Source organism: Triticum urartu, chromosome 6A (assembly GCF_056163025.1).
Source record: "Triticum urartu cultivar PI428250 chromosome 6A, HENAU_Tu73, whole genome shotgun sequence".
Lineage (NCBI taxonomy): Eukaryota > Viridiplantae > Streptophyta > Magnoliopsida > Poales > Poaceae > Triticum > Triticum urartu.
In genome coordinates, this window is record NC_141878.1 from 375,843,372 (window position 1) to 375,861,142 (window position 17,771).

General features: G+C 43.5%; 2 protein-coding genes across 2 annotated transcripts; one reads left to right on the top strand and one right to left on the bottom strand.

Annotated features, from left to right (window-relative positions):
* Positions 1–3,924: 3,924 nt before the first annotated feature.
* LOC147965312 (uncharacterized) lies at positions 3,925–4,746 on the bottom strand. The gene has a single exon (XM_087530404.1). The coding sequence runs from the start codon at positions 4,744–4,746 to the stop codon at positions 3,925–3,927; it is 822 nt and encodes a 273-aa protein (XP_087386530.1).
* Positions 4,747–6,172: 1,426 nt separating this feature from the next.
* LOC125529062 (actin-related protein 3) lies at positions 6,173–14,905 on the top strand. The gene is made up of 10 exons (XM_087528027.1): positions 6,173–6,632; positions 6,724–6,958; positions 7,070–7,294; positions 10,503–10,649; positions 11,288–11,380; positions 11,789–11,908; positions 12,406–12,516; positions 12,583–12,708; positions 12,815–12,913; positions 14,379–14,905. The coding sequence occupies exons 1-10, from the start codon at positions 6,586–6,588 to the stop codon at positions 14,457–14,459; spliced, it is 1,284 nt and encodes a 427-aa protein (XP_087384153.1). The 5' UTR covers positions 6,173–6,585; the 3' UTR covers positions 14,460–14,905.
* Positions 14,906–17,771: the final 2,866 nt, after the last annotated feature.

The following is a 17,771-nucleotide window of genomic DNA, read 5'->3' on the forward strand; positions in this document are numbered from 1 at the left end:
AACATACGTTGTTCCCTTTGTCATCGATATGTTACTTGCCCGAGATTCGATCGTCCGTATCTCAATACCTAGTTCAATCTCATTACCGGCAAGTCTCTTTACTCATTTTGTAATGCATCATCCCGCAACTAACTCATTATCACATTTCTTGCAAGGATTATTGTGATGTGCATTACCGAGAGGGCCCAGAGACACCTCTCCGACACTTAGAGTGACAAATCCTAATCTTGATCTATGCCAACTCAACAAACACCATCGGAGACACCTGTAGAGCATCTTTATAATCACCCAGTTACGTTGTGACGTTTGATAGCACACTAAGTGTTCCTCCGGTATTCGGGAGTTGCATAATCTCATAGTCATAGGAACATGTTTAAGTCATGAAGAAAGCAATAGCAACAAACTAAACGATCAACGTGCTAAGCTAACACATGGGTCATGTCAATCACATCATTCTCTAATGATGTGATCCCGTTAATCAAATGAAAACTCATCTCTATGGCTAGGAAACTTAACCATCTTTGATCAACGAGCTAGTCAAGTAGAGGCATACTAGTGACACTTTGTTTGTCTATGTATTCACACATGTACTCAGTTTCCGGTTAATACAATTCTAGCATGAATAATAAACATTTATCATGATATAAGGAAATATAAATAACAACTTTATTATTGCCTCTAGGGCATATTTCCTTCACGTATCACCATGCAACTTGTGCCCAAACTCGGATCCAGTTGAAAGCCTATCCTCTTCATGTAACTTGTCTTCGCCTCCTGACCTAGTTGTTAGAAATTTAGGGTATGTGGTCTACCTCCTATTCCACTGCGTTTTTTCGTGGTGTAGCTCACAATTTGCATATCCGAGGCTCAAGGTAGGGACCTTCTTATACTGTTTTTTTCCAAAGAGTCCACCTCTTATAGAGATAAGATTCCTAGTCTTTTCAACTATTTTATAGGATAGAGTCCAGATCAAATTACCAACCATGATCAAATTTGTCTGTTAATAGATTCTACCCGTTATGTCTCCGGAGCACGCGGTTGTGAGCAACACGCCATAATAGAGTGTTAAATTCCTCTAGTTATGTAGATCAATATTATGACTAATCTAACTATATGATTTAACTCCTTCCGATTATCATGTACCCGAGCAGTCCTTCCAATATACATATTATATTGTATTTGACTGATAGTCAACCAACTTCCTTAAGCATGTATTACTTAAGTATGTTCCAACAAGTAATAATTCCATGCTAAATATGTAAAGCAATTCCATGTATCAAAACACATTTATAATTCCATACTAAGGTATTCTAAATATTAATAATTCCAAGTAATTTTTAATATTTTTGGAGTGACCTTTTGTAACAGTTGCAAGTCCACTTCAACATGCACCCTGCCCCCGGATCTTATCCCGGTTGTAGTTCCATTCTTGACACACAACTAGCCTCTCGACCCTTTGTGTCAATTGCAAATTCACCTTCGACACACGACTTGTCCCCGGACCTTGTCCTAGTTGCAGATCCACCCTCAACACATAACTTATCCCCAACCCTTTGTCTTAGTTGCCAATCCACCATCGACATGCAACTTTGCCCTGACCGACCTAGTTTCATACAACCGATGGCATGCAACCTGCCGTCCTCAATCCTTGTCCGGGTTGAAAATCCACCATCAACATGCAACTCGCCATCCTCACCCCCATTTTTTGTCCTTGTAGTTGGGAGTGTGCCCTAGACACACAACTTGCCCTAAATCCTGACCCAGTTGTAAGTGTGCCCTCGACATGCAACTTGCCCCGAACCACGACCCAGTTGCAAGTTCACCCTTAAAACGCAACTAACTTCAACCCCCGACTTAGTTGCAAGTCAACCCCCGATACACAACTTGTCTCAACCTTGTCTTAGTTGCAACTCCACCCTTGACACACAATTCGACCCCGACTCTTTGTCCTAGTTGCAAGTTTACCCCCGACACACAAATTTGCCCCTCACCCTTGTCCGAGTTGCAAGTCCACCCTGACATGCAACTTTCCCCCGACCTTCACCTAGTTGCATACAACCAACGACGTGCAACTTGTCACCCTTGACCCTTGCCCTAGTTGCAAGTCCACCCTCAACATGCCTATCCTTTGTTAGTCTAAGTTTTTTTTAAACACTCGAACTTAAACCGAACAAATATTTTTCATTTTGCCTAAGTTTTTTTGAAAACAACTTTAACACTTTTTAACCGACCATATTGTGTATCCGTTTCTGTAAAAGCAACTTAACAATTTTAATGAATAGAAACTATGTAACCCATTTTCTTTCTAGCTCCCAAAATGTGAGAGCAGCGATTCGGTGCCCAGGCTCATCTGCACCCACGTTGAAGAACAAATTCAAAACAAATACTAGAAAAATTCAAAAAATTCTAATTTTTTTGTATGGTAGATAATTTGGTGGTGCGCTCCAAATTTCAGACCATTTGGACATTTGAGTAGCTCTTAACAAAAAAGACAAATTTAGGGTCTATAAATTTTTTTACTGTTCTGACTCAATTTTTTTTTTTGCTAAGAGCTACTCATAAGTCCAAATGATCTGAAATTTGGAGCGCACCCGCGCACCAAATTATCTACCGTGATAAAAAAAATTGGATTTGTTTGAATTTTTTGTATTTGTTTTGAATTTTTTCTTGACCGGGTGCAGATGAGTCTGGGCTCATAAATGAATATTCACCAAAATGTTTTCTATTTTGAGAGCTTCTTTGCAAATAGAATTGACTATAACAAATCGTTTCTTTTCCTTTTTTCCTTTCCATTCCTTATCTGGCGTCTGAAGGCTGGGGGGTTTGTATGATGGGCCAAGTTGTGGTGGGCTGAAGGGGGTAGCCGCATAAAAACACACACACGCGTGAAAACACATTTACGAATCAATCTGTAGCTGGATGGTTAGGAGGACAGTGGTATCTCCAAGCCATCAGTGTTCAAGTCCTGGTGCTCGCATTTATTCTGGATTTACTTCAAAATTTCCGGCGATGCTTGTTCAGTGAAAGAAGACGTTTCCCTTGTCGACGAGGCACCTATGACGATTTTGTAAAATTTCAAGATGACATATCGGCTCAGTTTTTCGAAGGTGCTCATAGGAATATTTGTGTGTGTATATGTTCATAGGGGTGAGTGTATGCACGTATATATGAGCGCTTACGTATATACCGTGTTAAAAAAAATTGAAAACACATTTGCCTAAAAAATAGCAGAAACGATTAACAAAGGAGACCACAATTAGTTGCTGACGTCAACTTAGTAATGTCACATCAGAAAGATGCTTTGCTCACTTTACTTAGATTTCTTGGAAGAATTGTGTTTTTTGAAAAAAAAAGATGCTTAAATCTTTTTTTAAATACAGTACAGGCGTAAGCGCTCATACTTATGCGCATATACTCACCCCTATGAATGCAAACACGCACACCTTGTCGACGACGGAAACATCTTCTCCCATTGAAAGCACGTCGCCGGAAATCCTAAAATAAATCCAGAAATATTGCGAGCACTAGGACTTGAATCTTGGTGGGATGGAGATACCACAGTCCCTCTAGCCATCCAACCACAGGTTGGTTCGCTGCTTGTCCCTTTGGACGTCCACCGCGCGACCCCAAATGGACGTCCGGTTTGGCCGGATTTTGTCCCTTTGGGTAGGGAGATGGGGTCGTGTCCGGGCCTATCCTGAGATGCGGTGGCCGTGCGCCCAGCGCGCGGTCGCATCCTTTTGCCCCATCCTGTCCGCCAGGACCAAAAATGCCCATATTTTCATATCAAAACTAGTTTGCACGTTCAAATATTTGTCTCAAAATAAAAAATTGTTTTACAACCCAATTGAAATTGTCTCTAATAAAATAGTTTTACAACCAAATTGAAAATATCTTCACTAAATATAAAATAAACCAATACATCTATTGGTTGCCAATGTGATCCCACACGTGCTCAACCAAGTCATTTTGAAGATTCAAATGAGTGTGCCAATCACACAGCTCACGGTGGAATTGAACAAACTGTTCAAATGTGGCCAGTTCTTGGTGCAGGGGCTCAACATTTTCACCTTGATAATAAAATCCTTGGTCGAAGATACTCTCATCACGCTCGTCCTCGACGATCATGTTGTGCATGATCATACAAGCAGTCATCACCTCCCAAAGCTTCGTTTCATCCCATGACAGTGCAGGGTTTCGAACGATACCCCACCGGGATTGAAGCACACCAAAAGCATGTTCCACATTCTTTCTAGCACTCTCTTGCATTTGGGAAAATCTATTTCTCTTCTTACCTTGGGGTTTCGAGATTGTCCTCACAAAAGTTGACCACTGATGATATATACCATCAGCTAGATAGTATCCATTGTTGTACTGGTGGCCGTTGATCTCAAATTTGACAGGTGGGGAGTGGTCTTCTGGAAGCCTTGCGAAGACTGGAGAACGCTGCAGCACGTTGATATCATTATGAGAACCTGCCATGCCGAAGAAAGAATGCCACATCCAAAGATCCTGCGAAGCCACCGCTTCTAATATGACAGTGCATGCCTTGACATGCCCTTTGTATCGGCCCTGCCAAGCAAATGGACAATTCTTCCACTCCCAATGCATACAATCTATGTTGCCAAGCATGCCTGGAAAGCCTCTAGCTGTGTTGGTCGCCAACAATCTCTCTGTATCAGCGGCAGTTGGCTGCCTCAAGTACTCAAGGCCAAACACCTCCATCACAGCATTGACATCAGACATGTTGTCTCACTCATACGCACATAGTCATCCACCAGATCGCCTGGAATTCCATATGCAAACATGCGAATGGTCGCGGTGCATTTCTGATAAGAGAAGAATCCAAGCTTGCCAAGAGCATCCGTCTTGCACTCGAAGTATGTGTCATGAGCAACCACTCCCTCTCGGATACGATTGAACACATGCCATGCCATTCGAAAACGGCGACGGGATTTATCCTGCTTGAAGAGCGGGGTGTTGGAAAAGTAATCGGCATAGAGTAGGGCGTGGCCTCTCTCCCTGTTGCGGTTCAGATTGGGGACACAGCCAGTGACTGATCCCTTATACCGAGGAAGCTGCCGTTGAATGTGGTTGTGAACGACCAGTGCAACCGCTACAAGATCTTCATCATCCGACGACGAATCGTCCTATGAACAAATAAAGTGGTGGAAGAAAAACTCATCTTCACTGTCCATACCTTTGTGGGCAAAGTGTCGAACACCTTGCGATCGTGGTGGCAAAGAGGCCGCGATGATCACCTCGACGCAGTAGGGGTGGTTGCCAGCCGGCTACTGGTCGCTCTGGAGCTCCCGTCGGAAGCTGCCGCGGCCGTCGTGGTACGTCGCCGGTGGTCGTATCCCCTCTGCCAGCGGTAACGACGGCGACGACCAAAACTACGGCGAACGCGCGGGCATGGTGGCGGCCATGTGGGCGTGGTTTAGTATGGACGGCCAACGGCTGCACGGTGAGGAGGCGGTCGGAGAATAACGGCGGCGCCGAAGGCGGGGCGGGGCGGGAAGAGGGGGTGGAGGCGTTGGAAGCGAAGGGACTGCTAGTGTCCCCGACAGACGGGTCATGGGAGGACAAGGGCGTGCGGCGAGGCCGTCCGCGTGATGTCCATGTCCGTTTCGCACCAAACTCGGTGCAAGTTTGGCTCGGGAATGGGCCGAAAACGGACGGAATCCGGATATTTGTACGTTTGGGGCCACGCGTTGGGCCGCGCTATTCGTCCGTTCTACCCCAAACAGACGCATCCGGACAAGATGAGGTCGCGCGGTGGAGTTGGCCTTAAATCTTGCATCCACCCCACTATTGTCTTTTCTTTCTCTAGTCAATAATTTTGATTCTACATTACTTCTACTGAAAAAGCTACGACAGCATAATGGTAAATAAATCTTCTGTAAGTTTTCTTAGATAAATTGTTTAGATTGCTTATTACGCATGTGTCACGTGGTGATTCTTCTGTTAGTTTAATGGCAAATCCACGTCCAATTTTTGCTCACCTGACACGGAGGGCCAAAATATTCTCCACTGTCGCGTCAGGCCCACCTATCAGCGTAAAAGACGTCCTCCAGGCCCACCTGTCAGCTGCTAAACGCCGAAATTCGAGTACGTGCCCACTGCTGTGGCTGTAAGTAGTACTCATCCTGCACGCCCCCACGCCACGCCACACCGTCACCGCACCAACCCGAGAAAGAACAACACCGGAGGACACCAGCAGCATCAGCATTCAGCAACACGCTCGCTCTCTACCCCGACAAACCCAGGCAAAGCAACCCCAAACCCAAAGCCAGGCACAAGCGCGAGCTAATCTCGCTCCAGATTCCTCGATTATCTCCCTTCTTCTCCAAGCTTCTAGTCCCCTCTCGCGCTCTCGACCCCGCACCAACCAGCCCAAGCTCGGCCCCCTTGGTGGTGGTTACTACCACTAGTGCCGGTCGGTGGGGCCTGGTGCTGGCATGCTCGCCGCTGCGACGGTGGCCGCCGCCCGCAACCGTTTCCTCCCACCGCCGACTTTCCTCTCGCCAGTCGCAACCTGGTGCTGCCGCCGCTGACATCGTCTGCCTCCGCCCCCGCACCACGATGGACCCCACCTCACGCCCCGCCGTCGTCATCGACAACGGCACCGGGTACGCATCTCTGTCCTTCAGGCTCACCAGATCTGTGCGCGGAAATGCGCGTGGGTTGAACGCACGATGCTGATCCAAGTAACCGTGGCAGCTACACCAAGATGGGGTTCGCCGGGAACGTGGAGCCCTGCTTCATCACCCCCACCGCCGTCGCCGTCAACGAATCCTTCTCCGACCAGACGAGGGCCACCGCCAAGGGGAACTGGCTGGCGCAGCACAGCGCGGGCGTCATGGCCGATCTCGACTTCTTAATAGGGGAGGAGGCTTTAGCCCGGTCCCGTTCCAGCAGCACATACAGCTTGAGCTACCCCATTCGCAACGGTCAGGTGGGTGCCGATTGTAGTACCGCAGTGCCGAATGTTGATTGTTTTGGAACCGTCATCTGCGTGTGTTCATGTGTGATCTTCGTTAATTTGGGCTGAAAATTAACTGTTCAGGTTGACAACTGGGACACCATGGAGAAGTTCTGGCAGCAATGCATTTTCAATTACCTCAGGTGTGACCCAGAAGATCACTATTTCCTGCTGACCGAGAGCCCACTGACTCCTCCAGAAACCCGGGAGTACACTGGGGAGATCATGTTTGAGACGTTCAATGTGCCTGGTCTGTACATAGCGGTTCAACCCGTCCTTGCCCTAGCCGCAGGATACACAACAACCAAGGTTAGTCGTCAGAGTTTTCTCTTGTGGTCATTGAGCTTTGGATTTTCTGAGTCTGAACTCTGAAACTGGCCATTTCAGTATAGTTTTACTGCTGTATTGCACATTTCCGACGAGCAAGATTTATAGTGGTTCCCTTTTCAATTACCTCGTTTGTTCTGTTCTGTCAATGTAGAATACTCTAGGTTATGCTATGTAATCTCTTGTGTTGGACATTCACCATGTATCGTGTCCTGGGGAATACTGCGTACCACTAAGACTTCCTTTCATATTAGATTTCTTACGAGTAACAGCATGGCAAATGCTATTAAGTATTAAGTGGTGCTTCCAGTGTCACTGGTCCCAGATTTTGGCTGCTATAGTTTAGTATTGAGCATCTGAAAACTAATTATCATCTGCTCATCCCTTGTTCGAAGTTACAAATAGATACTTAAACCCGGATATGTACCTTGATGGAATTGTAGGTTATATGCTGTAGAGCCATAAGGTCCGCAATTACAAAATGTACCGTTAAACTCACTAGTTGGGGGATGTGAGCCATTGGATCTTCCCGATTGGACGGCTTGCATTGGAAGGACTTAAATCTGTGACAACATGGCAGTGTACATACCACTTGATCTGGTAATCTGATGGTCCATGCCCCAGGGGTTCCGGTGGGTCTCATCGGTACACTATCCTCCTCCTGCATTGCGTCAGATGGCAGTCTAGAAAGGATTTAAGCAATTCTCACATGATCCGAATCTTCTGTGGCCATGGGCTACTGCTGCAGAGAGCCGTAGCGGCCACATGAATCAACGCTAGCATGCAGCCTTCCCCTCTAGAAATTTAGGAAATGTTTCAAAAATATCTCCTAGATATCAGGAAGGAATTTTAACAAATTCAACAAGGTATCGCCACATGAGATAGAGCACATGTTTTCTCTACTAAGAAAGAGACGGAGAAATAGCAAGTACCTCTGTAAACTAATATAAGACCGTTTATAGATCACTAAAGTAGTGATCTAAATGGTCTTATATTAGTTTACAGAGGGAGTAGTATCCAACCAATATAAAAAATTCGGTACTACACACTGTTACAAACTTGAAATATGAGGCAATTAAACACCCTGCATGTGCAATAAACAAGAGTGCTGTGTTTTTGCATGGATTTTTTATTTTTTGGTGGCCTAAAAAATCATTATTTCTTAGTCAGCCACCTTGCACGCTAAGCCTGGTGTTGCACAAAAATGTGTACATCCGCTTATTTTGCATATAATTTCTAAAATGTGCATCTAGGAGGGGTTGCAATCCTAGCTTTCCAGGCTTGCTCCACAATGAGCCGCCTCACCTGGGACTAGGCCGCCGCCCATTGACCCCCGCCAGCGGTGCCCAGGAGCATTGCGACGATCTCTGTCCGCTGATTCTGCTCCTCCCCTGGATCCACCCCTCTGCTTGTGCTCCTCTCTTGCTGTTCTCCTATGCTGCTGTGATCCTCCTATGGATCAACTCAATTTTTATTGTATATTGTACTGTAATATATAGTATATACTACATACTAGGTATTATTAGTTGAGTACTGTAAGCTGAGTACTGCAATACCATGTCGACTAGTCCAGCAGTAGTGTAGACTAGTCACGATCGATTAGTCTATGAGTCTCAACCTCGGCTCGACTCCTCGACTCGTAATTCTTGATGCTTTTGTGTTGGTGCATATTATAAACGCGTGAAGGAAATATATTTACGAAAACCAAGTGAGAACTCCGTAGGAAAATTTCACCACTATAATTTAAGAAGTCGATACATACAACGTGAAAAATCGACCAAATTAGAGGTCTGCTATGCAGCCAGATATGGTATCCTCCATTCTTTTCACGCGCATTCTGCGTGTTATTGATATAGGAAGGGACTATAACATTTGAAAAAGCAAAATGGATCCCAGGTTACATGGAGCCCTTTCTTGAAAAAATCAAAAATATTATTTTGAGACTACAAAAAAACCCTGAAATCTTTTGTACATGTACTTATAGATATGCAGTATTTGTGTACATATGTTCATCAATGTATCTTTCATCTGTGGTGTCATAAATAAGATAAATATGTTGATCAAAATGAAGTTAACTTTTGCTGTTTTTGGAGACACATTATTCTGTGTACCCTATAAATCAACATATAATTTTACATGATATGTTGAAAACATCTATATGTAATGTTAGAAAAAAAATTGGAAATTTTTGAGACTTATAAACATCTTTTTAGATTTAAAAAAAAATACCGAGTACCATGGTGCTCGATAGCCTAACTATCGCTCCTTTGTCTTATTACACCAAGTTAGTCGGTGGGTTTCCTTCGGAGTAAGATGTTATTGATGTTCACTGTACCGTCATTAATAAACATTGAGAACCCGGCAGATTAACTCATTGATGCCCTCCTGGTTCTGCACTACTCCTTGCGGTAGAAGATGTCCATCTGTGGAGTTGACTGCTAGGCTAGCTGCTACTTGAGCAATTAAGTTCGAGTTGGAATCAGAAGAGGATCGAATGGACTGATCTAGTTGGACGGGGTTACTTAAGGCATTAAAGACGATTTGTTAGTGTTCTGCTAGTCATGCACCTCGATTTGGATTTAGGATCGAGAAATATTGGGAGTCTTTGCTTTATAGTAAGTAATAACAGTCTCACAACAGCAGTCCTTCATGCAGCTTTGTTTTTATCATATTTTCCGTCAACATATGTTATCCGTTTTGTTATCATATACACCTATCCCCAACTAAACCTGCATCCATATTATGTCTGTATAAACCTGGTCCAGTGCATGCTTTCGCCGAAATGACAGTGCTTGCTACCATTTCTACTACCCTATTTTCCTTGGGTCTGGCATGTTGAGTGCGCTAGAATCCAACACAATTTGGTTGTTGAGCTTGCCAACATTGACTTGAAATGTTAAACATGATGTACTCGTATTTGCTCCACATGGTCATCTATTAGCTGCGTGTACTGACATTAGCTTACTAGATGTTTGCAGATCCCCTCCCTCTCCCTTCCATCCAGTGTGGTGTAATCTAACACATAGGAATCATGCATTCTCGATTCACATAATATTTGCATATTTTGTTGCTCCATCCACTTTTGCAGTTTGTGCTACATTCTTGAATCTTTACTATTGATTTCTTACTTCCCCTGTTAAGCTATCATCAGACTGGATATTTATTGTGGAACTTCATGCTGTGCTTTCAGTGTGAAATGACAGGTGTTGTGGTTGATGTGGGTGATGGAGCTACCCACATTGTTCCTGTTGCTGATGGGTATGTCATTGGGAACAGTATCAGTTCTATCCCACTTACAGGCAAGGATGTTACCCAGTTTATTCAGCAACTTATGAAGGTAGTTTCCACAGTCAGAAGATAGTACTTAACCTTTTATTTTATTATCATCAGCAGGAAGTGATAAAATAGTTCTGAATAATGTTCTCAGTCATGCGCATTGAAACAAGGGTTAATTTGATAAATGCCACTCGAATCCTGGCAATTCCGAGAAACGCCACTGCAATTTCCAAACTTTGAAAAATGCCATTTCCAGTGGCATTTTTCAAAGTCTGCATGGCGTTTTTCAAAGTTTGCAAAATTTGCAGTGGCATTTTTCAAAGTTTGGAAATTGTGTTTCTCTAAATCGCCAGAATTCGAGTGGCATTTTATCCAAGACAGACTGAAACTCATCTTTATCCTCATCTTGTGACTAAGGAAACCAGATCACCTATAGGAAGGACATACATAATTTTTATTTAGCTTCAAATAGTCATATAGAGTACTCCCTCCGTTCCTAAATATAAGTCTTTTTAGAGATTTCAATATGGACTACAGACGGAGCAAAATGAGTGAATCTACACTCTAAACTATGTCTATATACATTCATATGTAGTCCATATTAAATTCTCTTAAAAGACTTGTATTTAGGAACGGAGGGAGTAACATACTGAATGACCACACTGTACTGAGTTATCGAATTTCCAATCTTGAATGCAGGAAAGAGGTGAACACATTCCACCCGAAGAATCTTTTGATGTAGCAAGGAGGGCGAAGGAAATGTACTGCTATACATGTTCGGACATTGTGAAGGTATTAAGTACATTAGGCGTTTATTATGCTGCTTGTAGCTGTTGAACATCGATAGACTATCTGTTATTCCATTTTCCAGAAAATTTTAGGTCTTTGTAGAAAAAAAGTTTCCTCTTTTGTTCTCAGCTGAAGGTTTTTGTAAGCAACACAGTTAGCAACCTGTGCTAGTACAGCAGATAGCACTCAAGCTTATGTATTGGCATATTAATACCTTGCTGGCGCAGACTTAACTGTGTACACTCCTGCTCTTAAGATGTTTTGTTGAATATTTTTCCTCTTTAACATTTTCTGCCACTGTTGATTCTTAAATTGTTATTATCTTTTTTCTAGTCTGCTCTAAATCATTTTTTGGGCAAGAAGCAATCCAAAAAGAACAATAATCATATTACATCTTCGTGTTTGTTTCAGGAATTTAATAAGCATGACAGGGAGCCCTCAAAGTACATAAAACGCCTGACTGGCATCAAACCAAAAACGGGTGCTCCGTACACCTGTGACATTGGATACGAGCGCTTCCTGGGCCCTGAGGTTAGTACACTGATGTGTTCTGTAGTTACTTCTGTGGTGTCATGTCTTATTTAGGCTTGTCTTTTACCATATCTATAAAACTGGCGTCACTTGGACGCCTCATCAGCAAAAACCACTTTGAAGTAAATGAGCCTGTTTCATAAGTTCAGGGTTTGTTTTGAATCGCTTGAAAGTTTTAGCACCATTAGTGAACATGAGGCAAAGTTCAGGGTATTTTACACTTATAACAATAGTAAAATGGTAAACTTGACATCATGGATAGAAAAATGCAGTTTTATTTGATTTGAAGTCCTTTCTAGTTTCAATGTAACTGTTGCAGACAATATATTTGGGAGCATTTTGAAACTTATTTGTGACATGTTTCAATTTCAATGCTTGTTTTAGATCAATTTTAATATCTGTAGATTCAGGAGGATCTTGAAACTTCTTTGTGATTTGTTTCAATTTCAAAGCTCGTTTTAGTTCAATCTTCTCAGAGCGCTGCATAATATCTGTAGATATTCTTCCACCCTGAGATTTACAACAATGACTTCACCACTCCTTTGCAAGATGTTATAGACAAGTGCATCCAATCATCCCCAATTGACACAAGGAGGGCACTTTATAAGGTTTGTACATCAAAACCTTGTTTTCTCTGACATTACAGTATTTTGAGTGTGCTTTCAATGTCACAGAATATTGTCTTGTCTGGGGGTTCAACTATGTTTAAGGATTTCCACAGAAGATTACAGCGGGACCTGAAAAAGATTGTGGATGTACGGGTCCGTGCATCTAATGCTCGACTTGGTGGAGATGCGAAGGTATAAACTTTCCTTGTTTGCTCTTTTTTCTCTTTCTGGCAGCAGAAAGCAATGGCTTTCTTGTAGGTTTGGAACTTGAAAATTCAGCTAAATTTGTTGGTTTCAGGCTCAACCCGTGGAAGTAAACGTGGTTAGCCATCCAATTCAAAGATATGCGGTTTGGTTTGGCGGATCGGTGCTTGCTTCTACAGCAGAATTCTATGAGGTATTCAAACTTTGTCTCCGTACAGCAGTAAGAAAACTCATATCACCTGAAATTTGTTAGTGTGGTTCGAGTTTTGCTTCAGTCCCTGTAAAAAAAAAGATCACTTCAAAATCGTGCTGAAGTGATTATGCGATTAGATACAACAACAACAACAACAACAACAACAACAACAACAACAACAAAGCCTTTAGTCCCAAACAAGTTGGGTAGGCTAGAGCTGAAAGCCATAAGATCGCGCAACCAACTCATGGTTCTGGTACATGAATAGCTAGCTTCCACGCACCCCTGTCCATGGCTAGTTCTTTGGTGATACTCCAAACCTCCAGTCCTTCAGATCTCTCTTTACGGACTCCTCCCATGTCAAGTTCGGTCTACCCCAACCTCCCTCTCGACATTTTTAGCACGCCTTAGCCGTCCGCTATGCACTGGAGCCTCCTGTGCTGAATATGCCCCAACCATCTCAGACGATGTTGGACAAGCTTCTCTTCAATCGTTGATAGAAAATCAAGTCAATTGCATTGGGAGCTAGGTCCATAGTAGAAACTCCAGTATCCAACAGCAAACACCTGTGACCTGTCTCCATCTATGTCCTCCGAAAATACTTCCTCCATCAGTTTCGTAGGATAGCATTGTTTGAGGAAGTGACAACTCCTGGAGGCACTGTGAAACTGATCCATGATATTGTGCCATCCCCCATCTGTAACGGAATTAAGGCAAATCTGTGCAAATCAAACACATACATGAACTCCCCAGTAAATCCAAACCAAATCTGCAACCTGTAGCAGCCCCAAATCGTGCCTAGACACATGAATTACGTATCGTTCTGCGTGCACCCACTGATGTCTACTCGATGTGGCCAGCATGTATGCACTGGCAGCAAGAGAACCACTGGCAATTGGCATTTGAGAGGGCTGGCCACAATTAAATAGGTTATACTACCCTTGCAGTTAAAAAGGGGTAAATTTTAATCTCGACCAACGATCTGAGCTATGCATCAAAAGTTGTAACTTGTCTAAGGGTTATAGGTTGGAGCAAGTAGTTTTGAAAATGGACTCCAAAGCCTAAGGCCCTGTTTGGTTCAGCTTTCATCAACGGATTCCGCTGCCGCGCAGCAGAATCTGAACCAAAGGGCGAACCCAGCAGAATCTGATTCCAGAAATCCGCTGCCAAAATCTGAATCGAAAGCCGAAGCAGCCCAGGACGTGCTTTCCAAAATCTGATTCCGCTGCGGGCCAAAATCTAAAAAAGCTGTATCAGCTGGTTTGCCAAATGACCTACATCTTTTTCACATCAGATTTTCCACAGCTGTTTTTCCACAGCAGATTTTTCACAGCTGCTTTTAGAAATCCACAGTCGAACCAAACAGGGCCTAAGTATTATAGCGAAGCATCTTTACTATGATTTGTTTTAACTTGCATTTTCAGTATCTGATCTAAGCCAACTGTCATATTTCTATCTCCAACAGGCTTGCCACACAAAAGCAGAGTATGAAGAGTACGGTGCAAGCATCTGCCGATCAAATCCTGTTTTCAAAGGGATGTATTGAAATTTTCGTATGAAGACTAGGAGGCATCACAGATAGCATCTCCATGCAATCAGCCTGAGCCTAGCTAGCAGTAGCAGGCTGGCAGCATGGTAAATGGTAAAACTGACACCGGAGGCAAGCTCTCTGTAGCGTTTGTTTGTACACAACCAGCATGCACATAGAGATAAACGAAACATTTCGTTAATACATCTTCTGTATACTACTAGTACATCTGTAGAATGGGGCCGGTAGTGCAGCAAACAGGAGAACTTGTGACCGGATGGCGCGCTGGCGGCACCTGAGCGGCACATGCTTAGCTGTTGTATATCTGTAGTACTGTACTGCTCAGTGTGGCCGTAAACGGAACAGTTTTGTTTGTGGGTGAGCTGGTATGGCTCCTCGTATTTTCCCGTGAAGTCGTTGCCACCGATTTTCTGGATAGTGGAAGATTTCAGTTGACATCGTAATCATGCTGCATTTATTATTACCTACTCTATCTATAAAAGAAAGATGGTAATCATGATGATTCTCCCTCACAACAACATAGCCAGTCTGCGTACACCCGTGGATCGATCTTAATTAGCTGCGTGCCGTCACCAAGATGGGCATCTTCACCGTTTAGTTAGATAGAACTCAGATGGGCATCTTCACCGTTTAGTTAGATAGAACTCAGATGGGCATCTTCACCGTTTAGTTAGATAGAGTCGCTGAGTGCGGATGCAAATCAGTTAACGCGGACCCGTAAATTTGCTGCGGTCCGTGAACAAGGGATCATTCCGTGGAAACTTTGCTCCAACATCCGCGAAATCATTAATTAAGGAGTACTCGTTGCAAAGAACACTTCACTTTCCTAGGTCGCGACAAGCACATGCAGCGCGTCACTTGTCGCAACCTGTGAGTTTTCCCCTTTTTCGTAGATCCATTTATTCAAAACGTTTTATCTCTTAAACCGTGCGTCCAAATCTCGAACCATTTTCACCATTGAATTTCTCGCGTCGAGATCTTCAAAACTAGATCCCATGTTGATAGGTTTTGACGAACTTTTTTTTTCATGAAAAAAACGGACGAAAAAACCGAACCGGAAGCATGGTTTTTCCCTTTTCAAAAGAGGCACTCGCAAAATCACAATCGTGCCTCTCGTGAAAGCAAAACCGTGACTCTTGTGTAAGGAAAAAAAAACAAAAAATGTGTTTTTTTTCGTTTCCGAGAGGCACGACCATGACTCTCATGAAAGAACAACCGTGCCTCTCGCGAAAGCAAAACCGTGACTCGCGAAAGAAAAAAAAACAGAAAACGTGTACTTTTTCCCTTTCCGAGAGGCACGGCCGTGACTTTCGCGTAAGCACAACCGTGCCTCTCGCGGAAGCAAAACCGTGACTCTCACGAACGAAAAAAATAGAAAACGCGTTTTGTTTTTCCCTTTTCGAGAGGCACGGCCGTAACTCTCGCGAAAGCACAACCGTGCCTCTCGCGAAAGCAAAACCGTGACTCTCGCGAAAGAAAAAAAAACAGAAAACGCGTTTTTTTGTTTCCAAGAGGCACGGCCGTGACTCTCGCTAAAGCACAACCATGCCTCTCGCGGAAGAAAACCCGTGACTTTCATGAAAGGAAAAAAAAAGAAAACGCGTTTTTTCGTGAAAAAATAATATTTTTTCAAATTTTTTTGATCGAAAAGCTAAGAAAGACCGGGGGAAAACCAAAACGTCGAAAAACCTCCGGAAAAAAATCGTTTAAAAAGCCGAAAACGCGTGCTGAACAATAAAAGAAAATCCAAAGGGAGCGTCCAGAGCGCGATACGTGGCGAATGGCTGAGAGCGCGCCAAGTGGCGCTGATCGTTGCAAGGCTCCCGAAGGAGCGCTCGTTAACTAGTTGCTCCCCAACATCCGTCCGTGAATAGGAGGTCAGTCTGGATGTGGGACCGGCCATACAAACGCTATCATGTCAGTAGTATATGTCCGTAAGTAAATGCAATTTAAAATCATGGTACTCCCGCTGTTACTTTTGTAAGTAGTTTTAGATAGCTGAAATTGAACTGTTTTAGGTATTGTCTTAAATATTTAAAACATTTTATAAAAATGAACGGAGGGAGTATATGTCTGTCAGTAAAGACAATTTAAAATTTAAATAAAAATTTGATCCATAGATCGCCGGAACACAAGCCTGATCATAATCAACAAGATGCAAGTATGCTTAAGTTTTTACGTGCTTGATCACAAAAAAATTCAGTCCGACCAAAAATTGAGATTTTCTGCCTTGCCGGACCGGCAATCCGAACCTCTTCCACGCTCAAGGTGCCATCGCCGCCGCGTATGCAGCCTTCTCCTCCGCCGTCTCATGCTCCCCGCCCCTCTTCTCCAACTCATCTTTCTGCCTTCAAGGACAACATGTCGGCGTCCTCCGCATCGGCTGCGATCTTCACCTTCTTTTCTTCGTGTATTGTCTTCTTCTCCTCAAGCATGGCCTTCTTCTCTTCGATCAAGGCCCTCTTCTCTTCGAGCGCTAGCTTCTTCTCGGTCATCTCCATCAACAGTTTGAACCTCTCCACCCTTTTTTCATCCTTAATGTCCAAGCACTTGATGTATGCCTCCTTCTCCTTGGACAAGATGTCATCGAACCTCTCCGTCATCTTGACCGCCACACCTTCTCGCTTCGCCCTCTCCTCCTCCCACTTATTTTCCCGAAACCCTCTTCTAACCTTCTTGGGTGGTTCTTTTGTTGGGTCAGTTGGGTCACCAGTTTCTTCCCCGGTGACTTGGGTGGCGGTCCTGGCTATGAATAGGTTCCACTTCGGTTGCCCATTCAACTTCAACCAGCAATGCATGATAGTGAAGTTTTTCTTCTCCAACTTCTTGAAGAAGGCTACAAAATAAAACATTGTCAACAAAATCATGCATATCCGGCTAGTGATAAACAAAACCATGAATATCCGGCTAGTGATGAACCAAACTATGCATATCCGGCCAATGGTCAACAAAACTATGCATATTCATCCAATGATCAACAAAACCATGCATATCCGGCCAATGATCAACAAAACCATGCATATCCGGCTACAAAACTATGCATTTTCGGCCAGTGATCAACAAAACTATGCATACCCGGCTACAAAATTGTGCATATCCGCCTACAAAACTATGCATTTCAGGCCAATGATCAACAAAACTGTGCATATCCGGCTACAAAACTGTGCATATTCGACAAATGATCAGCAAAACTATGCATATCCGGCCAATGATCAAGAAAACTATGCATATCCAGCCAACGATCAACAAAACTATGCATATCTGGCTACAAAACTATGCATGTCTGGTCAAATGAACTTACTTGCTCGG